Consider the following 23,892-nt stretch of genomic DNA (forward strand, 5'->3'; position numbering starts at 1 on the left):
AACCCTTTTTGGGGGTTCCATGATTTTTCATGTGTTAATATTTCACGCACCAGCCTGGGATGTTGGCCCACGGTAGCACAGTGGTTAGCACTGTGGCTTCACCGCACCAGGGTCTCGGGGTCAATTCCCCGCTGGGTCACTGTCTGTGCAGAGTCTGCACGTTCTCCCCGTATCTGTGTGGGTTTCCTCCGGGTGCTCCGGTTTCCTCCCACAGTCCAAAGACGTGCTGGTTAGGTGGATCGGCCATGCTAAATTGCTCTTAAGTGTCCAAAAAAAAGGTTAGATGGGGTTATTGGGTTACAGAGAAGTGAGGACTTAAGTGGGTCGGTGCAGACCGATGGGCCAAATGGCCTTCTTCTGCAATCTATGTTCTATGATCTCATTGACTGGCAGAGCAGACTCGATAAACCGAATGACCGACTTGTGATCCTATGGGTGCAATGCAATGGCCACACTGTGCCTGAAAAGCAGTTCGCCGCGGTGCAGCATGGCCAATAAAAGCCTGGAGACCACATTCTCAGGATCTACCTGGCTCGCAACGACTTGCGAGATCCAACGCGATCTCATGAGATGTTGCGAAGTAAATCCCGCTCATTGTGGGCGGATCGCCTTTTGGAAAATCTGCAAATTAGAGTGTGACAGCTAGTCTCACTCTAATGTGCAGATTTGCGAGGTACCTCGCAATGGGATTCATCCCATTTGCCTCGGCGACCTCGGGCGAGCGTCATTCAACACTGGTCCCCACAAACAGGGATCAGACGGAATGGCATTTGTGGGGGTCTCCCCGGGGATCGGAGGTTCCCAACTGCATGCCCTTTGGGCAGGGTGGTGCCCTGGTACTGCTGATGCCATCTGGGAACCCTGTCATTGCCAACCTGACATGCTGGCAGTGCCATCTGGGTGCCAGCATGGGAATGCCAAGGTGCCAAGCTGGTATTGAGCCAGGGGTGCACTGCATGGGTGTTGGGGGTACGGGGGGGGGGGGGAGTGAGGAGGTCAGGGACCCTCCCATGGTGCGTTTGAGCTGGTGTCGCTTTGTGGGCCTCGGAGATCTGGGGAGTTCTGGCGAGCGCAGCTCCTCAAGTGCACAAAACAGGGTTATGTGCAGCAGCCTGGGCTGTGCGTTCCCTACTGAGCCCCCTGAGACAACGCAACCATTTAGCAAGTGCCAGGAAACACGCAGCTAAACGCGCTCACTATGGGACCTTGGCCGCGATTCTCCGCACCCCACGCCGGGTAGGAGAATCGCGGGAGGGCCGGGCAAAACACGCCACGCCGCCCTGGCACCCCCCGGGATTCTCCCACCACCCCCCCCCCCAAAAAGGCGTGTCGCGTTTTTCGACACGCCGCTTGGAGAATCGCGGGTCGCTGTTTTTCACGGCGACCCGCGATTCTCCGGCCCAGATGGGCCGAGCGGCCTGACGAACCCGACCGGTTCACGCCGGCGTCAACCACACCTGGTTGCTGCCGGCGTGAACTTAGTGCGAAAGGTAAGTTTGGGGCCTGTGGGGGTCGGAGAGGGGATCGAGCACCACGGCCAAGCTCGGGAGGAGACTGGCCTGCGATCGGTGCCCACCAATCGACGGGCTGGTGTCTCTTAGAGACGCACTCTTTCCCCTCCGCCGCCCCGCAAGATCAAGCCGCCACGTCTTGCGGGGCAGCGGAGGGGAAGATGGAAACCGCGCATGCACGGGTTGGAGCCGACCAACCTGTGCATGCGCGGCTGACCCCACTAAGGCGCCGCCGGCCGCGTCATTATCGGCGCGCCGCCTTGACGCCGGCGTCAAGGCCCAGCGGCCGAATTTCACAAAACGCCGCTCCTAGCCCCCCCGGGGGGGGGGGGTGGAGAATCGGGGGCGAGGAGCGGCCTCCGACGCCGTCGTGAAACTCAGCCGAGTTCACGACGGCTTTCCCGATGCCACGTGGCATCGGAGAATCGCGCCCTTTGTTCCCAATTTGTTGAATTGCACCATATATCTTATGGTCTTAACTCTTGATACACTTACCCATCTCAGTCTTGAAAATTTCAATTGACCCCCAGCGTTTACTGACTTTGAAGAGAGAATTCCAGAATTTCACCCTGGATCTGAGGCAGAAACATGTGACTGAATAGATAAACTGGTTCAAATTGACATAATCCAAAGAAAAACAGCGATGTAAAAATTTGACTTTTGTCTGTTTGGGGTTCGTTAGTTCCTGTGCAAGTTCAGCCAATCATTTTAGGATGGGAATGCCACAATTTGGCAGTCAGCTACTGCTTTTCTATGAATAAATGTGGCAGATAAAGGACCCCCGCCCTCCCCAGCACCCTCCATCCAGCCTGACTTACACAATTGCAGTGCCCCGTGTGTACAATATATACATTGTTCTATCTCCTGAGAGACATGAAGAGAAGGTTAAAAACCCAAACCAAATCATGGGATAAATCTGGGAAATTAGTCTTCAACCCATCTAGGTGATGGAAACTAGCCGAGGATCATTCTGGCCCTGAATCCTCTCATGTGCCTACCTCAAGAAAGAGCTGATGACCATGCAAACCAGTAACAACTCCAGTTCTTGCTTGAAGCGACTCAGCAAATAGGCGACCACTGTATGAATCTGCAGCTTGTTCCAAGGGAGATCCAATATTCTCCGAGTAATGGACCACCTCCTGACTTCAACCTCGATCTGATCTACAGCTAAAGATTTTGTTTCCAAGTGATCCCTAACATTTTTAATTGAAACAAAGTGGAATACAGTCTCTTCCTTTCAGCATCTTATAAACTTTGATCAGATCATCCTAAATCGGCACTCATCTAAAGTGTAAAGTCCTAGCTTTTTTAAACTATCTTGATGACTAATATGTGCTATTTTGGGATCTAGTGGATCTATCATCCACCATGTGAGGAGACCAAAACTGGACACAGTATTGCAAAGGAGACCTGACCAAGGTCTTGTACAAGGACAAAATACTAGGCTTCTGGTTTGAATTGGAGGGTTCATGGTGTTTTTGGTGGTGTGTATCATATGTTTGATGTTATTTACAGCTTTTGCCTCTTTCTTATTCTTGCTCCGTGATGCCTGTGAAGATTGAGGTACGATAATGTTTGCTGTGAATGTCTCCATTATAAGGTCAGAATGCTTCAAATGCAATTAAAGAGGCAACGGTCATTCAAAAGTATTTGACAAACGATGGAACCCTGAAATTAAGCTGGAATACAGTTGGCCCCATCAGCATCCGCAAAGACAATGGTTCATGTCTTAGGGCAAAACTCAGTCCAACAAAGGATCTTCAACCAGATCTTTACCCATGGTTGACTTTAGTTGTTGTGCTAGTTCGGAAATACAGGGTAGTGAGCTGACTGCCTGTTGATACTTGTCTGCTCATCCTTTGCATGGGCTTCCCACCTGATGCCAACAGTCGAATTGACTGAGTATCTTTTCACTTCTAAGATGCTGTCACACCCAACCTGTATCTCCTGCATTTATATGCTGGAAACTGCATGATTTCTGTAAATATATAAAATCGAAAATTGCTAGAGGTTTTCACTTCTTGTCTCAAAACAGTTCAAAAATTGCAAACATTGTGAATATTGTTTCAAGCATCCCAAATCCCTATCAGAATCCAGTGGCCTTTGCTTGACAGTGTATATGTGCAGCAATTGTGTCGGCTGAAAGCCCGGTCGGCCAGCTATAACGTAATTAAACACTGAGTAAAACAACCTCGACAGGTGAAGTTCAAGGCACTCATGACTAGTGGAACCTTTTAGACAGAGTGTAGAGAACTCGCGAGGAGGTAGGGAGAGCATTATTAAATAAAGTGTGGAGTTCTCTCGCGACAGGTGGCAAGTTGGTCCTGAATAAGCATGGAGCAGATCGCAAAGTGAGTGAGACAGATCACCAATCTGTTTACAGAGATGTATTTCCCTTTGGGAGTGCAGCACATCAAAATAGGTCAACTTAATTGAGTCTCTTTCAGTGATTTGCTGTTATTCTGTGCTCAGTTAGGGTGAAAAGTCGGTGATTATTTTACACTTTCCCTGAACAGATCCTTGAAGCCACACCCCTCCTGGAGTCCTTCGGGAATGCCAAAACTGTTCGAAATGACAACTCCAGTAGGTTTGGGAAATACATGGAAATATTTTTGCAGGAGTAAGTATTAGTGTTTGTCTGCTCGCACAATCTAAAATTAGATTAGATGGAAAATTATAGGCCAATTAGCCTAACCTCGGTTGTTGGCAAAATTTTAGAATCCATCGTTAAGGATGAGATTTCTAAATTCTTGGAAGTGCAGGGTCGGATTAGGACAAGTCAGCATGGATTTAGTAAGGGGAGGTCGTGCCTGACAAACCTGTTAAGAGTTCTTTGAAGAGATAACAAATAGGTTAGACCAAGGAGAGCCAATGGATGTTATCTATCTTGACTTCCAAAAGGCCTTTGACAAGGTGCCTCACGGGAGACTGCTGAGTAAAATAAGGGCCCATGGTATTCGAGGCAAGGTACTAACATGGATTGACGATTGGCTGTCAGACAGAAGGCAGAGAGTTGGGATAAAAGGTTCTTTTTCGGAATGGCAACCGGTGACAAGTGGTGTCCCGCAGGGTTCAGTGTTGGGGCCACAGCTGGTCTCTTTATATATTAACGATCTAGATGACGGGACTGGGGGCATTCTGGCCAAGTTTGCCGATGATACAAAGATAGGTGGAGGGGAAGGTAGTATTGAGGAGGTGGGGAGGCTGCAGAAAGATTTAGACAGTTTAGGAGAATGGTCCAAGAAGTGGCTGATGAAATTCAACGTGGGCAAGTGCGAGGTCTTGCACTTTGGAAAAAAGAATAGAGGTATGGACTATTTTCTAAACGGTGACAAAATTCATAATGCTAAAGTGCAAAGGGACTTGGGAGTCCTAGTCCAGGATTCTCTAAAGGTAAACTTGCAGGTTGAGTCCGTAATTAAGAAAGCAAATGTAATATTGTCATTTATCTCAAGAGACTTGGAATATAAAAGCAGGGATGTACTTCTGAGGCTTTATAAAGCACTAGTTAGGCCCCATTTAGAATACTGTGAGCAATTTTGGGCCCCACACCTCAGGAAGGACATACTGGCACTGGAGCGGGTCCAGCGGAGATTCACACGGATGATCCCAGGAATGGTAGGCCTAACATACGATGAACGTCTGAGGATCGTGGGATTATATTCATTGGAGTTTAGGAGGTTGAGGGGAGATCTAATAGAAACTTACAAGATAATGAATGGCTTGGATAGGATGGACGTAGGGAAGTTGTTTCCATTAGCAGGGGAGACTAGGACGCGGGGGCACAGCCTTAGAATAAAAGGGAGTCACTTTAGAACAGAGATGAGGAGAAATTTCTTCAGCCAGAGAGTGGTAGGTCTGTGGAATTCATTGCCACAGAAGGCGGTGGAGGCCGGGACATTGAGTGTCTTTAAGACAGAAATTGATAAATTCTTGATTTCTCGAGGAATTAAGGGCTATGGGGAGAGAGCGGGTAAATGGAGTTGAAATCAACCATGATTGAATGGTGGAGTGGACTCGATGGGCCGAATGGCCTTACTTCCGCTCCTATGTCTTATGGTCTTATGGACCTGCCTGTTCATTTCCCGAGTCACTCAATCAGGCCCACTAAGATTCCGTGTCACGGGTTTGAACATTGATTTTGTCTCTGTACTGATGACATTCTTTCTTTATAGTGGGGTGATATGCGGTGCCATAACCTCGCAGTATCTTCTTGAGAAGTCGAGGATTGTGTTTCAGGTGTGTGCGGCGGTCCATTTTTAAGTTTCAAATCATACTGCCACTCTCTGTATATCTCTGGTCAAGCTGTCATGTCTATTTAGTGATGTTGCATGGCATGTGGTGAAGAGTAGCCGTACCTTGCACAGGTCCCACATGTACCACAAGTGTACACCAACTCCATGTCAGCAGTGATGTGTCGTTTAAAACAGAACCTATTTCAAATGATCTGAACGTGCAGTAAAGTGAAAGACCTGCCTGTGATGTATATTACATTGGGAGTGTTGCCACTGACTTAGTGCTCTGGCCCTTGACCAGAATCCCCAGCAGAATCCAGTGGTTTTGGCTACAAAGTGTACATGTGCAGCCATTGTTTCTAGGCTATATCTTAGTATATGAGAAGAATGGATTCACTGGGGGCAATTTTATCCTAACATGTCTGGTGTGTTTAAATCAATGGAGAGTAAATTCAGGATATAAACTGTGTGGGTGATCTAATCCTGTCAGCTAACCTCTGATTGGGTTACATTAAAATTGCCTCCAGTTGGTGCAATGCCAGCAGTGAATGATTTTGTACATTTTTTGCCTGTTGGCAGTGGAAATGGGGATTACTCCTATTCCCAAGCAGACCAGATCTTCATCGAAAGAAGGTTGGCCTCTGTGTGTTTCCTCTTCTGTTCACCTATCAGATTTGAGTAAATCCCCCATTCTCTTTTCCTGTCACATAATGTTGATTGGTGAATGTGTGCGTTTCTTTTACCTTAGCTTTCTTTACATTTTCCCAATATCTAGGCCAAAAATGAAAGAAATTACCACATTTTCTATGAGATGCTGGCAGGTCTGTCGAGTCAACAGAAAAATAGATTCTACCTTCAGGAGGCCGAGACATACTACTACCTGAATCAAGTAAGTTCTTTAAAAGATGCAGAGACAACCTTCTCTAATTGCTGAGTGACTAAACGTGTTACCTGACGTAGAAGTAAGTTGCAACAAGAAATGCTTTATGGTTCAATCCTCATCGGTGCTCAATTAGTTTTCCTTTATTTGTTCTTGCCATGTGGGCAATGCTGTCATGATCACATTTATTGTCCATCCCTGGTTGGACTGATAAGGTGGTGGTGTGCCTTTGCCTGGAACCGTTGCAATCAGTGTGTTAAAATGTTTCCACAATAGCGTTTGGCAAAGAATTTCAGGATGCCAATACAGTGATGATGAATGTCAAGTAGTGATGTGTGACTTGAGGTGATGATGTTCCCAAGACATTTCTGTCCTTGTGCTTCTTGTTGGTCAAGATCATGAGTTTGCGTTGTTGGTGAAGTGACCTCAGAGTTGCTGCAGTGCATCATGTAAATTGGAAAAATTGCATCCGTGGTGCACCTGCAGGGGAGCAGTTAGAGATTGAGTCCAGCTGTAGGGGAATCAAGCCAGAGAATATTTTTGCCTTGGATGTGCTGAGCGTCTTGAGTACTTTTGCAGCTATACCTATATCCGGGCAAGTACCATCCAGAACAAAGCAGCCTGCTTGATTGACACCTCAAATATTCACTCCCTCCACTGCTGATGCACAATGGCAGCAATGTATACCATCTTCAGGATGCACTGCAGCAACTCAACATGGTTCTGTTGACAGCACCTGCCAAAACCATGACCTCTGCTACCTGGAAGAACAAGAGCAGCAGTCATATGGGAACACCACCACATGAACATTACACTAAAAGTTACATATTGTCCTGACATGGAACTATATTGCTGTTCCTTCGCCATCAGTGAGTCAAAATCCTGGCTGTACCTACATGCACAGCAGTGGTTCAAGAAGGTGGCACACCACAAATTACTCAAGGGCAACAAAGTATGGGCAAAAACTTATGGTCTTGCCAGCGGCTCTCACATCCCCAGAATTAATACAAGAAGCCATTTTTGGCTGAGCCATGTAGGTGATAGAGGGACTTTGGAGGGGAATCAAGAAGTGAACAAGTCATTGCAAAGTGTAGCCTCTGACCTGCTCCGGTGTTTGTCTGGCTGGTGGGGTTAAGATGCCAGTGGTGCCCGAGATGTTAACGGTGGGAAATTCATCAATGGTGACTTAATTGAAGGTGGCGATTTCTGGTCCTTCCCTTTTCGACGATGGTCCTTCCCTGGTACATTTATAGCATATTTTCTGTCACTTGCCACCATCCCAAATCTGGATGGTCTCCAAATCTTGCATTGACCGGAACATGCTGCTTCATTATCAGAGGAACTGTAGTCCTGATCTTATGAAGGAAAGTAAATCATTGGTGCCGCAGCTGCAAATTGTTGAGCCGAGGACTGTGTTATACTCCAATGCTAATTAATTAGAGCTAGAAAGCAAGTCTTGACTTCTTCAACTCCAATTTTATTGGGCGCGATTCTCCGCTGCCCACGACGGGTCGGAGAATAGCGGGAGGGCCTTCCCGACAATTTTCACGGCCTTCCGCTATTCTCCCCCCCCCCCCCCCCCCCCCCCCTCCGGCCGCCCCCCGACACGAATCGCTGCTCGCCGTTTTTTACGGCGAACAGCGATTCTCCGCAGGCCGATGGGCCGAATACCGCGGAGTTTACGGCTGTTTTCACGGCCGCGATCACACCTGCTTTCAGCGTTCGTGAAAACGGCCGCAAAGTGCCCGTCCCGGACAACCATGGCACCGATTGGCACGGCTGTGGCATGGGCCTGCGATCGGTGGGCACCGATCGCGGGCAGCGGGTCCGATACCCGCGCACTATTTGTTCTTCCGCCGCCCTGCAGGATCAATCCGCAGGGCGGCTGAGGGGCATGATGGCCCGCGCATGCGTGATTTTAAAGCTTCTGTGTGATGACGTCATCCGCGCATGCGCGGGTTGGAGCCGTCCAACCCGCGCATGCACGGCTGACGTCATCGTGCGCGTCAGCCGACGTGACTCTTGGCGGGCGGAGTTAGCGACGTTCGCTAACTCCGCGTCGCCGTGATTCCCCGGGCCCCGATACTAGCCCCGACCGGACGGGAGAATCGGGTCTCGGGACGGAGCCAGCCTTCACGGCACGCCGGATTTGCGGAGAATCGCGCCCATTGTGTTTTACAATCATGTCTCCTCCAATCCACAGTGCCACCTGTATCCCCTTTATATAGGTGTGCAGTCTATCAAACAATAAGTGCGGTCTATTAAACAATTAAAACTCCAATTCTGACTTAAGTACTGGGGACATTAACTCTTTCCTAATAGACTGTGCCTTGTGAATCACTGATAATGATGTCCTGGGTTTGATAGTTGGTTTTTCCAGCAAATATCTCCATCTTCCTGTGTGCCAGCTATGATTCCAGCTGCTAAATGATTTACCTTTGATGCTATTGACCGTATACCATTGACCTCCATTTTGCAAGATCTCCTTGTGTCATGCATACCATTTGATGACACTATTGATGTCTTCTACTGTCTGTTTGTTGGTGATTGGATGGAGGTCGCAGGGGTATCATTTGGCCAGTTTGTTTTCAAATTTTCAAATTTAGAGAACCCAATTTTTTTTTTATCAATTAAGAGGCAATTTAGCGTGGCCAATCCACCTAACCAGCACATCTTTGGGTTGTGAGAGTGAAACCCACGCAGACACGGGGAGAATGTGCAAACTCCACAAGGACAGTGACCCAGGGCCGGGATTCGAACCGCAGTCCCAGTGCTATCCACTGCACCACATGCCGCCCCTTTTGGCCAGTTATAATTCTCCTGCTTATTGAGGACGGGAGCTCACAGTAGCACAGTGGTTAGCACTGCTGCTGCGCAATGCATTGGACCCAGATTTGATTCATGCCTTGGGTGCTTGTCTTTCTGGAGTTTGCACGATCTCCTCATGTCTGCGTGGGTTTCCTCCGGCTGCTTTGATTTCCTCCCACAGTCCAAAGATGTGCGGGTTAGGTGGATTGGCCATGTTAAATTGCACCTTCTTGCCTGAAGATGTGCCGATTAACTGGGTTTGCGGGGGACTGGGCTTAGGTAGAGTGCTCTTTCGAAGGGTCGGTGCGCAGACTCGATGGGCTGAAAGGCTCCGTTCTGCACTGTAGGCATTCTATGGATTCTATTTTAATGCCCTATGTGGACAATTTTATCTATTGTTGAATAGATGCCAGAGTTGTAGCTGGACTCAAGTGCCTTGTTCCGTGGTTATGTCAAGTGCATTACAGTTAGGATATTGTCAGGTCACATAATCTTTATTGTGTTCAGTGTACTCAGCCACCTAATATCACATACGGTGCATTTGATTGGCTGGACAGCGGTCCCAATCAGAGTCAGAACATTATCCACTCAGACTCATGTGAAAACAAAATTTGTTTTTTTCAGGGTGGAAATTGTGAAATTTCTGGGAAGGATGATGCAGAGGATTTTCTCAGGCTGCTCAGCTCGATGGAGGTGCTGAGTTTTAGCCCGGATGATCAGAACAGCATATTCCGCATTCTCTCTTCAGTTCTTCATCTCGGGAATGTCTACTTTGAGAAATATGAGGTTTGAGTTTGAAACTCTTGCACTGAAGTAAAAATAGAAAATGCTGGAAACACTCAGCTGGCCAGGCAGCATTGCGAAAGAGAAAGATAGGGCTAATGTTTTAGACCAATGGCCTTTGAAAAGAAAGAAAACCTTGCACCTTCATGACTACTGGATGCTTTACAGCCAATCAAGTACTATTGAAGTTTAATTCCTGTTGTAATGTAGGAAATGTGGCAGTGAACTACACAAACAGCGCTGTGATGATGACCAGATAATCTAGTTAGGTGAATTGGTTGACTGATAACAATTTAGCCGAGACACCCTTCTCGTCAAAGTAGTGGTTTAGTGAGAACCCTATTGCGGTTTTGGCTGTAAATGTGGGAGGCAGTCCTGTCGGTGCAGGTCGGGGTACCGTGAGCTTTGGCTAAATTGTATCTGACTTGGAGGAGGGGGCTGAAGGGTGGGTCAGTACATTTGCTGATGACACCAAGATTGGTGGAGTAGTGGATGAGGTGGAGGGCTGTTGTAGGCTGCAAAGAGACATTGATAGGATGCAGAGCTGGGCCGAAAAATGGCAGGTGGAGTTTAACCCTGATAAGTGTGAGGTGATTGATTTTGGTAGAAAAAATTTGAATGCGGATTACAGGGTCAACGGCAGGGTTCTGAGGAATGTGGAGGAACAGAAAGATCTTGGGGTTCATATCCACAGATCTCTAAAGGTTGCCACTCAAGTGGATAGAGCCGTGAAGAAGGCTTATAGTGTGTTAGCATTTATTAACAGGGGGCTTGAGTTTAAGAGCTGCGGGGTTATGCTGCAACTGTACATGACTCTGGTGAGACCACATTTGGAGTATTGTGTGTAGTTCTGGTCACCTCACTATAGGAAGGATGTGGAAGCATTAGAAAGGGTGCAAAGGAGATTTACCAGGATGCTGCCTGGTTTGCAGGATAGGTCTTATGAGGAAAAGTTGCGGGAGCTAGGGCTGTTCTCTTTGGAGCGGAGGAGAATGAGATGGCGACTTAATAGAGGTTTATAAGATGATGACGGGGATAGATAGAGTGGATGTTCAGAGACTATTTCCTCGGGTGGATGAAGCTGGTACAAGTGGGCATAACTATAAGATTCAGGGTGGGAGATACAGGAGGGATGTCTGAGGTAGGTTCTTTACTCAGAGAGTGGTTAGGGTGTGGAATGGACTGCCTGCTGTGATAGTGGAGTCGGACACTTTAGGAACTTTCAAGCGGTTATTGGATAGGCACATGGAGCACACCGCAATGACAGGGAGTAGGATAGCTTGATCTTGGTTTCGGACAATGCTCGGCACAACATCGAGGGCTGAAGGGCCTGTTCTGGGCTGTACTGTTCTATGTTCTATGTTCTACATGTGTCACCCTTTGCTCAAGCTCCTTGGGGGCAACAGACCTGGTAAATTAACCATGAGGAATGAATTCCTGGGCTGAATTACATACTGGGATCTAATCAAAGACTTAATGTTGGCTTATAACCAGAATAATGGAGACCTAACGATAGAGGTGAGTTGCAAGCTGCACTTTAATTGAGGGGTTTAAAGGTTGATAGATAGAATAACAGATATGCAGCAGTATGCCGCATCTATTCTAATTAAGACGTTTTAAAGGTTTGCTCTAGAATACTAGATCCTTGGAAGGATTAAATTGCATTTAGGAGGACCATTTTATTATTATTGGATTATTATTTTGTAATAAACTCCCAAATTCAGCTGAGAGGTTTCATTATAGTCACTGCTGATGTGACTTGGTCAGCAGGGATATTGGTAAATTGTTCCCACGTGTTATACATTGTTGGACCTCATTGTTCATTTTTCAAAGAAGAAGCCTGGCATGTTAAAGATTGACTGGAATCTGTCTCATTGATATACTCACATGCTTAAATGTTACAGACTGACTCGCAGGAAATTGCCTCAGTGGTAAGTGCTCGTGAGATCCGAGTGGTGGCAGAACTGTTACAGATCTCTCCTGAGGGGCTGCAGAGGTCCATCACGTACAAAGTGACAGTAAGTTCAATTTACTGAAGCTGCATGCAAATGCTGCAACCTCATAATTAAGCATTTAGCAGTCAGTCTCCACGTGGAAACCGTCCTACTAAGTAGAGAAGCTGAGGTTCCCAGGCAGTGTCAGATTCATAGTGTGATGAATGTGATTCACACTATATATAGTTGCCAATATATGTTCGTTATCTACCCATTGTAAGTGCAATTGCACTATCCGACCACCAGGGGGAGTCGCTCTGGGAGTACGCGAGAGTTTGTACTGGGCTCCTCCTGTGGCTCCGCCCAGGACTTCTCCCCCTGGGACCGATGTATAAAGATCAGTGCCTTAGAGCCAGCCTGCCAGTTCACCTGAAGTTCAACGACGAATAGGCTGGCTCTATTGTAAGTGTATTAAAGCCTCTGTTCAGATCCAACTACACGTGTTCGCTGAATTGATGGTTCCATCACATAGTACGGCATAAATATACAATACAGTGGAGGCAAACCAGACAGGAATCCATACCAGCATGAGCAGCATATCTGTTGAAATACAATTGCAAAAGACACAGAAACTGTTTTCGAATGAAAGAGCTCTGTCTGTTTAGCGTTGTCCTGTGTGTTTAGCATTGTCCTGTGACACCCTGATCTTGGCGCAATATAGAGTCTCCATGCTACCCTGCTTAAATCAGCTATCACCCTCATCCGACTACTGCCTTTCACTGATAACACTCGCAGCCCACAGCATTCGAAACAACTGACTGCACCCTCCTCCTCCTCCATTACCGCGCTGGAAGTCTGTCTACCCACATCCATACACTTCTGCAATGCAAAATGCTTATGCCCACTTAGCCCACTACCCCTGGTTTCCTTGGCAGTGCCTCTCCACTTTAGTCTCTCTAATGCAAATTTTATATCAAACCAACAAAACTCTTCATTGCAGTTCTTATGATCTGCTTTAAGCAAAAAGATCACCTCCTGAAAGTTTTATGTACACACTTGTTGCTGAGAATGAAGGAACTTGCATTGCAACTTTCATAACTTTGGGTTTGCAAAACTGCTTCACAGTCAATGAGTTAAAAGATCAGACTATCTGTTTTAGGAATCTAATGGTTCAGTGTCTCATTAACAAAAGTACAACTCGCACAGTGCAGCGATCTGGGGTGTTTGCCGAGGTTATGTGCCCAAAGGGGGAGTAGGGCTTGAACCCACAAACTTATGACTCTTGGGGCCAAATATTTGTCTTTGGATCGCTAAATGTTCGTCTTTGGGTCACAAAATGCGAGTCAGGCTACATCACGACCCACAAAACAGTATCCACCTGCTATTTTCATAGATTACGGGAAGAGGTGGATTGTGGGTGCAGTTTGTGAACTGAGATTGCGCTTGGCTCACATCTGGGGTCGGAACATGTGCGAGACTGAATTGGTTCCTCCTAACGCCTTTGTGCAAAAAAGGACACCAAACGGTGCAATGTCAACACATCATCCTAGGGAAGGCCTGACATGCTGTTGGAGGAGACCTATAACCCTTCAATGTAAATATATATATTTGCCGGGAGAGATATTGTTGCCCTGTGTGAGCTGGCCCTGAAGTCATCCACCCTGACAAAAAGGGCTTTGGTCACCTGATGGCTGCACCTGTGTGCTGTGGACTGTGAGATCCCACAGAAATCAGATGCAGAGCTTCGGAAAGAACCGGTTGCAAAGAAACTTAGGGTCACTATCGCTTTCAAGGCCCCTGAGAGAGGGAGCCAGGTCCCTGAGCAAGACTGTATCCTGGTGGCCGTCGGGGAACTCCACGTAGGCATATTGGGAGTTCGCGTGGAGCAGGCGTACCTTGTCCACCAGAGGGTCTGCCTTGTGGAGCCTGAAATGCCTACGAAGAAGGACTGGCCCTGGAGCTGTGAGCCAAGTCGGGAGCGACACCCCGGATGTAGACTTCCTAAGGAAGGCAAAAACACGTTCATGGGGTGTGTTGTTAGTTGCGGTGCACAGCAGTGGCCGAATGGAATGGAGCGCGTCAGGGAGAACCTGCTGCCAGCGAGCGGCTGGGAGGTTCCTGGACTGTAGGGCCAACTGGACTGCCCTCCATACCGTCCCGTTCTCCCTCTCTACCTGCCCGTTTCCCCGGGGGTTGTAGCTGGTCGTCCTGCTGGAGGCGATACCCCTGCTGAGCAGGAACTGACGCAGCTCATCACTGTGGATATAGTCGGGGAAACCAAACAGAGCGAATATGGAATCACGGGCCTTGATGACGGTGGCAGATGTCATATCCGGGCATGGGATGGCGAAGGGGAACCTAGAGAATTCATCGACCACACTAAGGATGTAGGTGTTGCGGTTGGTGGAGGGGAGGGGCCCTTTGAAATCCACGCTGAGGCGTTCAAAGGGGCGGGACCCTTTCACCAGGCGTGCGCAGTCTGGCCAGTAGAAGTGCGGCTTGCACTCCGCACAGACCTGGCAGTCCCTGGTGACTGTCCGTACTTCCTTGACGGAGTAGGGCAGATTGCGGGCTTTGACCAGTTGGTACAACCGAGTGACCCCCAGATGGCAAAGGCTCTCGTGCAAGGCATGGAGCTGGTTCACTTGTGCGCTGGCACATGTACCTCGGGAGAGGGCGTCTGGGGGCTCATTGAGCTTGCCGGGGCAATACAAGATCTCATAATTATAGGTGGAGAACTCGATTCTCCACCGCAAGATTTTGTCGTTTTTGATCTTGCCCCGCTGCGTGTTGTTGAACATGAAGGCTACCGACCGTTGGTCAGTGAGGAGAGTGAATCTCCTGCCGGCCAGGTAATGCCTCCAATGCCGCACCGCTTCAACGATTGCCTGGGCCTCCTTTTCAACAGAGGAATGTTGGATTTTGGAGGCATGGAGGGTGCAGGAAAAGAATGCCACGGGTCTGCCTGCCTGGTTTAGAGTGGCAGCAAGGGCGACATCTGAAGCGTCGCTCTCTACTTGGAAGGGCAGTGTCTCGTCTACTGCATGCATCCCGGCCTTGGCTATGTCCGAGCGAATACGAACGAAGGCCTGTTGTGCCTCGGCCGTGAGGGGAAATTGTGTGGACTGGATCAGCGGGCGGGCCTTGTCCACGTATTGTGGGACCCACTGGGCGTAGTAAGAAAAGAACCCCAGGCATCGTTTGAGAGCCTTGGGGCAGTGGGGGAGGGGAAGCTCCATGAGGGGGCGCACGCAATCGGGATCGGGCCCCAGTAGTCCGTTTTGGACTACGAGGATGGCTAAACGGTCTGTGCTGAACACGCACTTCTCCTTGTTATAAGTGAGGTTGAGGAGAGATGTGGTGTGGAGAAATTTAGCACGGTTGCCGTCATGGTCCTGCTGGTCGTGGCCGCAGATGGTGACATTGTCTAAGTACGGAAACGTGGCCCGCAGTCCGTACCGGTCAACCATTCGGTCCATTTCTCGCTGAAATACCGAGACCCCGTTAGTGACGCCGAAGGGAACCCGAAGGAATTGATGGAGGCGACCGTCCGCCTCGAAGGCAGTGTAGGGACGGTCCGATTTACGAATGGGGAGTTGGTGGTAGGCGGATTTCAGGTCAATTGTCGAGAAGACCCGTTACTGTGCAATCTGACTGACCATATCAGATATGCGAGGGAGGGGGTCGCGTCGAGCTGCGTGTACTGGTTGATGGTCTGGCTGTAGTCCACGACCATCCTGTGTTTCTCCCCAGTTTTAACCACCACCACTCGGGCTCTCCAGGGGCTATTGCTGGCCTCGATAATACCCTCCCGAAGCAGCCGCTGGACTTCAGACCTGATGAAGGTATTGTCCTGGGTGCTGTACCATCTGCTCCTGGTGGCGACGGGCTTGAAATCTGCAGTCAGATTGGCAGAGAGGGAGGCCGGGTCAACCTTGAGGGTTGTGAGGACGCAAACGGTGAGGGGAGGTAGGGGTCCGCCAAATTTGAGGGTGAGGCTCTGGAGGTTACATTGGAAGTCCAGGCCCAGTAAAGGTGTCGCACAGAGGTTGGGGAGCATGTACAGGCGGAAACGGTTGAATTCCACGCCCTGTACGGTGAGCTTTACCAGACAGAAGCCCCGGATCAGGACAGAGTGGGATCCGGAGGCCAGGGTGATCCGCTGGTTGGCGGGATGGACCGCAAGGGAGCAGCGCCTTACCGTGTCCGGATGAATGAAGCTGTCTGTGCTCCCGGAGTCGATGAGGCAGGAGGTCGCGTGGCCGTTGATAAGCACCGTTGTAGAAGCGGTGGCTAGGTTGCGAGGACGGGATTGGTCGAGCATCATGGAGGCGAGTAGCGGGCGATCGACTGAAGAGTCCGACGACTCCGATGAGTAGCGGCAGCGACCCTCCCCTCCGAGGGAAGGACAAAATGGCGGGGTCTGGAGTACCTGCGGGAAGAAGATGGCGGCGCCCATGCAGCGCACGTTGCGGGGGCGGGGCAAGATGGCGGCAACCATGGAACGCACATGGAGTTGGAGGATGAAGATTGCGGCGCCCATGGTGCGCACATGGCGGGGGCGGCGAAAGATGGCGGCGCCCACTGATCGCACGTGGAGTCGGGGAAGGAAGATGGCGGCGCCCACTGATGGCACGTGGAGTCGGGGAAGGAAGATGGCGGTGCCCATTGATCGCACATGGCCCCAGGGGCAGCGGCCGGCAGGGCCCATTGCGCGATCAGCTGAGGCGAGGGGGAGAGTTCGGGCGCGATAGCGGCAACTGTGCAGGACTGACACACCACTGCAAAGTGGCCTTTCTTGCCACAGGATTTGCAGGTCGCAGTGCGGGCCGGGCAGCGCTGGCGGGGGTGCTTCTGCTGACCACAGAAGTAGCAACGGGGACCCTCAGGGTGCGCGGTGCGGCGAGCAGCGCAGGCACACTGCGCGGGAGTGGCCCCAGTCGGGGGGGTCAGTTGCGGGGTCCACGAGGGGTAGGATGGGTGGGCCGCGCGGCTGGCGGGGTAGGGTTGCACATTACGGGAAGCGGCCGTCATTGAGAGCACTAAGGTCTTTGTTGCGATGGAACACACTCCCACTCTCCCTCGCGGGGAGAGTCCAGACGATCAAAATGAACGTACTGCCCAGGCTCCTCTTCCTGTTTAGATCCATTCCGATCTACATCCCCAAGGCCTTTTTCAAAGCGCTGGACAAACTAATCATGGCGTTTGTATGGAGGGGTAAAAATGATAGGATCCCAAAGAAGGTCCTACAAAAAACAAAATCCAGGGGAGGGCTAGCCCTCCCGAACCTACAATTCTACCACTGGCCGGCAACAGCCGAGCGAGTAATGGGATGGATCCAGGAGCCAGAAGCCGAGTGGGTGCGTGCGGAGGAGGCCTCCTGCATGGGGACCTCCCTCCGGGCCCTCGCCATGGCAGCACTCCCATCCCCACCCAAAAAACACTCCAGCAGCCCAGTGGTGACAGCCACCCTCCAATCCTGGAACCAACTGCGGCAGCAATTTGGCCTGACCAAAATGTCGGACAAGGCTCCCATCTGCAACAACCATAGGTTCACACTAGCACTGACTGACGCCACCTTCAAAAGGGGGGACACTGACAGTCAGGGACCTATACACGGACGACAGGATCGCAACACTGGACGAACTGACAGAGAAAGTTTGGCTAGCCAGGGGGAACGAGCTACGGTACCTGCAGCTCAAAAACTTCTTACGAAAAGAGACAAGGACGTACCCACAACCGCCACGACAGACACTACTGGAAGACCTACTGGACGCAAGTATCCTAGAGAAAGGGAACTGTAGCGACATGTATGACCGACTGGTAGAAAGGGACGACACCGTACTGGACGCAACAAGAATGAAATGGGAGGACGACCTGGGGATTGAGATTGGGTGGGGACTCTGGAGCGAAGCACTGCATGGGGTCAACTCCACCTCCACGTGCGCAAGGCTCAGCCTGACGCAACTAAAAGTGGTACATAGAGCCCACTTAACAAGAAACCGTATGAGTAGGTTCTTCCCGGGGGTGGAGGACAGATGTGAACGGTGCCAAAGAGGCCCAGCCAACCACGCCCACATGTTCTGGTCTTGCCCCAGACTTGTGGAGTACTGGACAGCCTTCTTCGAGGCTATGTCCAAAGTGGTGGAGGTGAGGGTGGAGCCATGCCCGATAGTGGCGATCTTCGGGGTTTCAGATCAGCCAGATCTATTCCTGGGGAGGAGGGCGGACGCCCTTGCCTTTGCCTCCCTGATTGCCCGCCGTAGAATCCTGTTTGGCTGGCGGTCAGCAGCACCGCCCAGAGCTGCAGACCTGCTGTCCGACCTCTCGGAATCTCTCCAAATGGAGAAAATCAAATTCGCCATCCGAGGGTCAGACGACGGCTTCCACAGAACGTGGGAGCCATTCATGCAATTGTTCCGGGACCTGTTTGTGGCCAACGAACAAGAGGAAGAATAGTCGGGTGGCCAAGAATCAGGGGAAAATGGACAGGAATCGGGGGAAGGTAGCCGGTGGGGGGAGGGCTACGGGTTCGTTATGGGGGTTTGTTCGCATGGTTTTACGCTTATTTATTTTTCTTGTTAATTTATTGTTTTTGTATTGGAGGGGAGGGGTTACTGTTTTTCTCTGTTGTGATAAAATTTGTTGTTGAAAACTTGAATAAAAATTATTCTAAAAAAAAAAGGAAGGGCAAAGCCACAAGCGACAGTCTGATGGCAAGCTAAGGCCCAAAACCAAACTGTAAATAAATGCCTATAAACATGTGCCTCGGCCATATTGTGGAATGTAAAATATGTATGCCGGTTAAAGGGGGCGGCCACAGTTGTTATTATGAAGATGCTTATCTGTAAATATACATGTTAATTTTTGTGTGTTTTTTTTCTAATAATTTGTAATTTGTTGGATATAAAATATGAAAACTCAATAAAAAACATGTAAAAAAAAAAAAAGGTCTTTGTTGCCGCAAGATCGAGAGTGGCCCCTTCCAGCAGGCGTTGCCAGATGGGGTCCGATGCGAATGTTCCCTGAGATGCCATTCTACAGCTGCAGCCGAAAGAATAGCATCTCACTGTAATAAAGCCTCTCCTGTACCAAATCGATGGTGTAGGGTCCGCTGAGGTGATGTAGGCCTCGAAATCAGCCAGCCGGTGGTTAAAGTCTTTCCTGGCGTGTGGCGACTGCGGATCCAGCTGCAGGCGATTGGGCTTAATTCTGATGTGCATGATGTTGGAAAATCTCACTGTAATAGATTGTGGCGCTAACAATTGCACACAAAGACTCGATTCAGTACAAGAGAGGCTTTATTACAGTGAGATGCTATTCCTTTGGCTGCAGCTGTAGAATGGCATCTCAGGGAAACTTATGAATATTTATACTGCTCCCTGTGGGCGGAGCTAGCCGGCAGGGGGTTACCGGAAAACCTGTAATACAGGTACTGTCATACATCCCCTAATGCAAGCACACAAGTATATATACAGTGGTAGATCACCACAATAGATTAAAGGCACCAGTCTCCTCCTTGCTGCAGGGGGGTGGTCCTTTAGGAGAATTGTTCTCCCCCCCACCAGACATTAAATTTGCTTGCAGACAGTGTTGATTCTTCAAAATTGCAGCAAAAAGAGGAAGTAAGTTTTTGTACATTCCTCAACATCACTTTCTGACCTGCTGAATTTCTCCACGACACATCAGTGGAGTCAGAAACAGGGAGGGTTGTCAGTTAAATCATCTCTCTCCTATATAGGGGACACCAACACGTGCAGGCTAGGTTGATTGGCTACGCTAAATTGCCCTTAGGGTCTCAAAAGGTTAGGTGGGGTTACTAGGTTACGGGGATAGGGTGGAGGTGTGGGCTTAAGTAGGGTGCTCGTTCCAAGGGCTGGTGCAGACTCGATGGGCCGATTGGCCTCCTTCTGCACTGTAAATTCTATAATTCTAACATCAGCTAGGACAGATTCACGAAGGAGACATTACTGTACTGCAAAAACCAGCAGATTAAAATGGAACGGGTTTAGAAATGCGGACGAAAATCAGATTTCCTCTGAAAAATAGTGTGGCCCTTTAACATTGAAATGCACCTCCAAACCCAGACAAATAGGTAAGAACAACATGACTGCAGAGCTTGAACAGCGTCTACCCCCAATCCATACCCACCCACCTAAGCCCCACCAACCCTAACCCTAATTTGGGATATGCTTGTGGTATAGTGGGGCCCTGCAACCCTTCCCCCAACTTGTCCAGTAACTCTTCCCAAGCCCAGCACCTCCCCCATCTATTCCACTGCCCTTGCCCAAACTGAACCACTCCCCCAACCCCCTACCTGTACAGAAATAAAGGTTAGGAACGCCAAGGATCTTTGTTGCCAGATTGTTTCACTGTGACATTCACTGGGGAGAGGAATGTTTATACTTGGAATGAACAAAAGATTTACATACTAACGCACTGTTCATGACAGTGGCTTTAATTTTCCAGTTCTGCCCACAGCAGGAATCGTCGCAGGCAGGGCACAAGATTTGACAGACCAGCCAAAGGCCTGTTCACTTTGGGTGGGATTTTCTAGTCCCATTGCAGGAGGGACTGGAAAATCCCTCTAGTGAGCTTACGTTGTCTTTTTTTTTCCCTCAGGAAACCATGAGGGAGAAGATTTTCACCCCTCTAACCGTGGAAAGTGCGGTCGATGCCAGGTATGAATATAGTTGTTTACTTGCTTTTCATTGTATTGATAAATAAAAAACTGCCTAATGTTGTCCAGGCAAATTGCTTCTTGTGATGGTTATGAGTGAGATGAAATCACAACTTGTGAGGCTGCACCCCGATTGGGTCAAGTAGGAAGATAATTGGAAATAAAATTGATGATATTAGGTCAATGGTGTTAAATAAAATAAATGGAGAAAATATGCCAGCTGATATTTTGTTGACTATTTTACATTCAGAGAAATACAGTGCCCTTGTGTGAATACCATGTGTGCACTCTGTTCTTTTCGTTTGATCAGGGCACCTGCTCATTGCTTTCTAATGGGCAAAGTTTTTTTTTATCTTGAGAGAGATTTACTTGCTACTTCGGTGGAGGTTATGGTGTTGGGGGTTTATTGGAGATGTGGATGTAATGAGCTGAAATTCCATGGACTTCCACAAGACTCTTGCTGTTATTCTGATGTGAGACAGTCTGAACTCCGCAGGGAGATAGCCAGGGACTAGCACAACCCCTGTACGATTTCAGTCCCTCGTCTACTGGAGATGTACACGGTGGAAGGTATGAACTTGGGGACAAATTGGACTCGTGCAAGTAGAAACTCTAGTCGCACTTCCCCAGTTTTCTGGAAGTTCCTCCAGGCTCCCACCAGTGAGCTAATGATGGGTACCTGAAAGAATGCAAAAGGAATTTCAGGGACTGGTGGACACGGGGACAGTTGGACGCAGAGACGGTTACAGGTTCAAGGCCATGGGCAATTCAAAACTGAGTATGAAAATGTTAACTTTGAGCATTGCGAGGCCAGACAGGCAAATGGAGTTGAGGCCACGATCAGTCTCACCATAGGGATATAGGAGCAGGGGTAGGCTATTCAGCCCAGTGAATCTACTCTTCCACTCAATATGATCAAGCTGATCATCCACTTTGCCCCACACTATTCCCATATCCCTTTACGTCATTGGTATTTAGAAATCTGTCAATCTCTGTTTTAAACGTACTCAAGACTGAGCTTGCTCCTCACCATGGTCTTATTGAATGGCGGAGCAGGCTCGAAGGGTTAGAACATAGAACATAGAACGATACAGCGCAGTACAGGCCCTTCGGCCCACGATGTTGCACCGACATGGGAAGTCAAAAACTAAAGGCCATCTAACCTACACTATGCCATTATCATCCATATGCTTATCCAATAAACTTTTAAATGCCCTCAATGTTGGCGAGTTCACTACTGTTGCAGGTAGGGCATTCCACGGCCTCACCACTCTTTGCGTAAAAACCCTACCTCTGATATCTGTCCTATATCTATTACCCCTCAATTTAAGGCTATGTCCCCTCGTGCTAGCCACCTCCATCCGCGGGAGAAGGCTCTCACTGTCCACCCTATCTAACCCGCTGATCATTTTGTATGCCTCTATTAAGTCACCTCTTAATCTTCTTCTCTCTAACGAGAACAACCTCAAGTCCATCAGCCTTTCCTCATAAGATTTTCCCTCCATATCAGGCAACATCCTGGTAAATCTCCTCTGCACCCGTTCCAAAGCTTCCACGTCCTTCCTATAATGAGGCGACCAGAACTGTACGCAATACTCCAAATGTGGCCGTACCAGAGTTTTGTACAGCTGCAACATGACCTCATGGCTCCGGTACTCAATCCCTCTACCAATAAAGGCCAACACACCATAGGCCTTTTTCACAATGGCCTTACTCCTGCTCCTCTATGTTTTTATAGAATGGAAGCTAATGCCCAACAAGACGTACCAGGTTGTTCAGTGAGCTGGATTTAGTGCAGGATAGGACATGTATGGCAGTATTTTGAATGAACTGAAGTCTATAGAAGATAAGAGAGCAGCGAAAGGAGCATTAGATTAGTTGAACCTGGAAGTCACAAAGAGTTGGGTTGTGGTGGGTTACAGTCAGGAAATAGCCTTTGTGATGGCAAGGTTATGGAGTCAGAAATGAAGCTCAGGGGTTGAATTGCTGCTGACAATCTGAACGTTGTGATTCGGCGTGAGACCATTGTCAGGGAAGGAACTGAAATCGGTGATGCGGGAATGGACTTTGGGGGATCCAAAATGACTTTGGTCTTCACAAGACTTAACTGGTGGAAATAGGGTGGCAGACAAGCAACATGACAAATCCCAAGCAGTGGAGAATCGACAGAGGTGGTAGAGAGATAGAACCGGATGCCGTCAGATGCATGTTTGTGGATAATGACACCAAGGACAGCTTGGCAAGAGATTTTCCAGTTGATCCCAGATTATTGATGTAATCACTGTTGTTCTTTTCTTGCAGAGATGCTGTTGCCAAGATCCTTTACTCCCTGCTCTTCACTTGGCTCACTGACAGGATAAACAAGTTGGTTTCCCCCAAGACAGAATCCTTGTCCATAGCCATTTTAGATATTTATGGATTTGAGGTATGCAAAGTACCAATAAAAGGAGCAGTGGAGATGTGACAAGTCCTTAATCAGTCTAGTGTGATGAAATAAAAATGTCCTTACTCCTTCAGGGTTTTATAAAAACAAAACTCTTCAACAGCCTTGACCTGTGTCAGGACGACCTGTGTCAGGATCTTTAGCCTGTGTCAGGATCCTTGGCCTTTGTCAGGACCCTTGGCCTGTGTCAGGATCCTTGGCCTGTGCCAGGACCCTTGGCCTGTGTCAGGACCCTTAGCCTGTGTCAGGACCCTTGGCCTGTGTCAGGACCCTTGGCCTGTGTGAGGACCCTTGGCCTGTGTCAGGGCTCTTGGCCTTTGTCAGGACTCTTGGCCTTTGTCAGGACCCTTGGCCTTTGTCAGGACCCTTGGCCTGTGTGAGGACCCTTGGCCTGTGTCAGGGCTCTTGGCCTTTGTCAGGACCCTTGGCCTTTGTCAGGACCCTTGGCCTGTGTCAGGACCCTTGGCCTGTGTCAGGACCGTTGGCCTGTGTCAGGACCCTTGGTCTGTGTCAGGACCCTTGGTCTGTGTCAGGACCATTGGCCTGTATCAGGAACCTTGGCCTTTGTCAGCACCCTTGGCCTATGCCAGCACCCTTGGCCTGTGCCAGCACCCTTGG

At 49.1% G+C, this 23,892-nt stretch overlaps 1 protein-coding gene and 1 long non-coding RNA gene across 2 annotated transcripts in view; one reads left to right on the top strand and one right to left on the bottom strand.

The window, feature by feature from the left end:
* myo15aa (myosin XVAa) overlaps positions 1 to 23,892 on the top strand; it is a 205,720-nt gene that overhangs the window by 22,821 nt on the left and 159,007 nt on the right. Inside the window, 7 exon segments of the mRNA XM_038821008.1 lie at positions 4,028 to 4,131; positions 5,687 to 5,750; positions 6,522 to 6,635; positions 10,059 to 10,220; positions 12,122 to 12,235; positions 20,774 to 20,832; positions 23,133 to 23,256. Of these exon segments, the coding sequence (XP_038676936.1) occupies positions 4,028 to 4,131; positions 5,687 to 5,750; positions 6,522 to 6,635; positions 10,059 to 10,220; positions 12,122 to 12,235; positions 20,774 to 20,832; positions 23,133 to 23,256 (741 nt within the window).
* Positions 1 to 23,892, bottom strand: part of LOC119979036 — a 47,224-nt gene that overhangs the window by 18,039 nt on the left and 5,293 nt on the right. Inside the window, exon 2 of the long non-coding RNA XR_005463624.1 lies at positions 2,007 to 2,086. This is a non-coding gene — a long non-coding RNA (uncharacterized LOC119979036). The remainder of the gene's footprint in view (positions 1 to 2,006; positions 2,087 to 23,892) is intronic.

This window comes from Scyliorhinus canicula, chromosome 15, assembly GCF_902713615.1.
Source record: "Scyliorhinus canicula chromosome 15, sScyCan1.1, whole genome shotgun sequence".
Classification (NCBI taxonomy): Eukaryota; Metazoa; Chordata; class Chondrichthyes; order Carcharhiniformes; family Scyliorhinidae; genus Scyliorhinus; species Scyliorhinus canicula.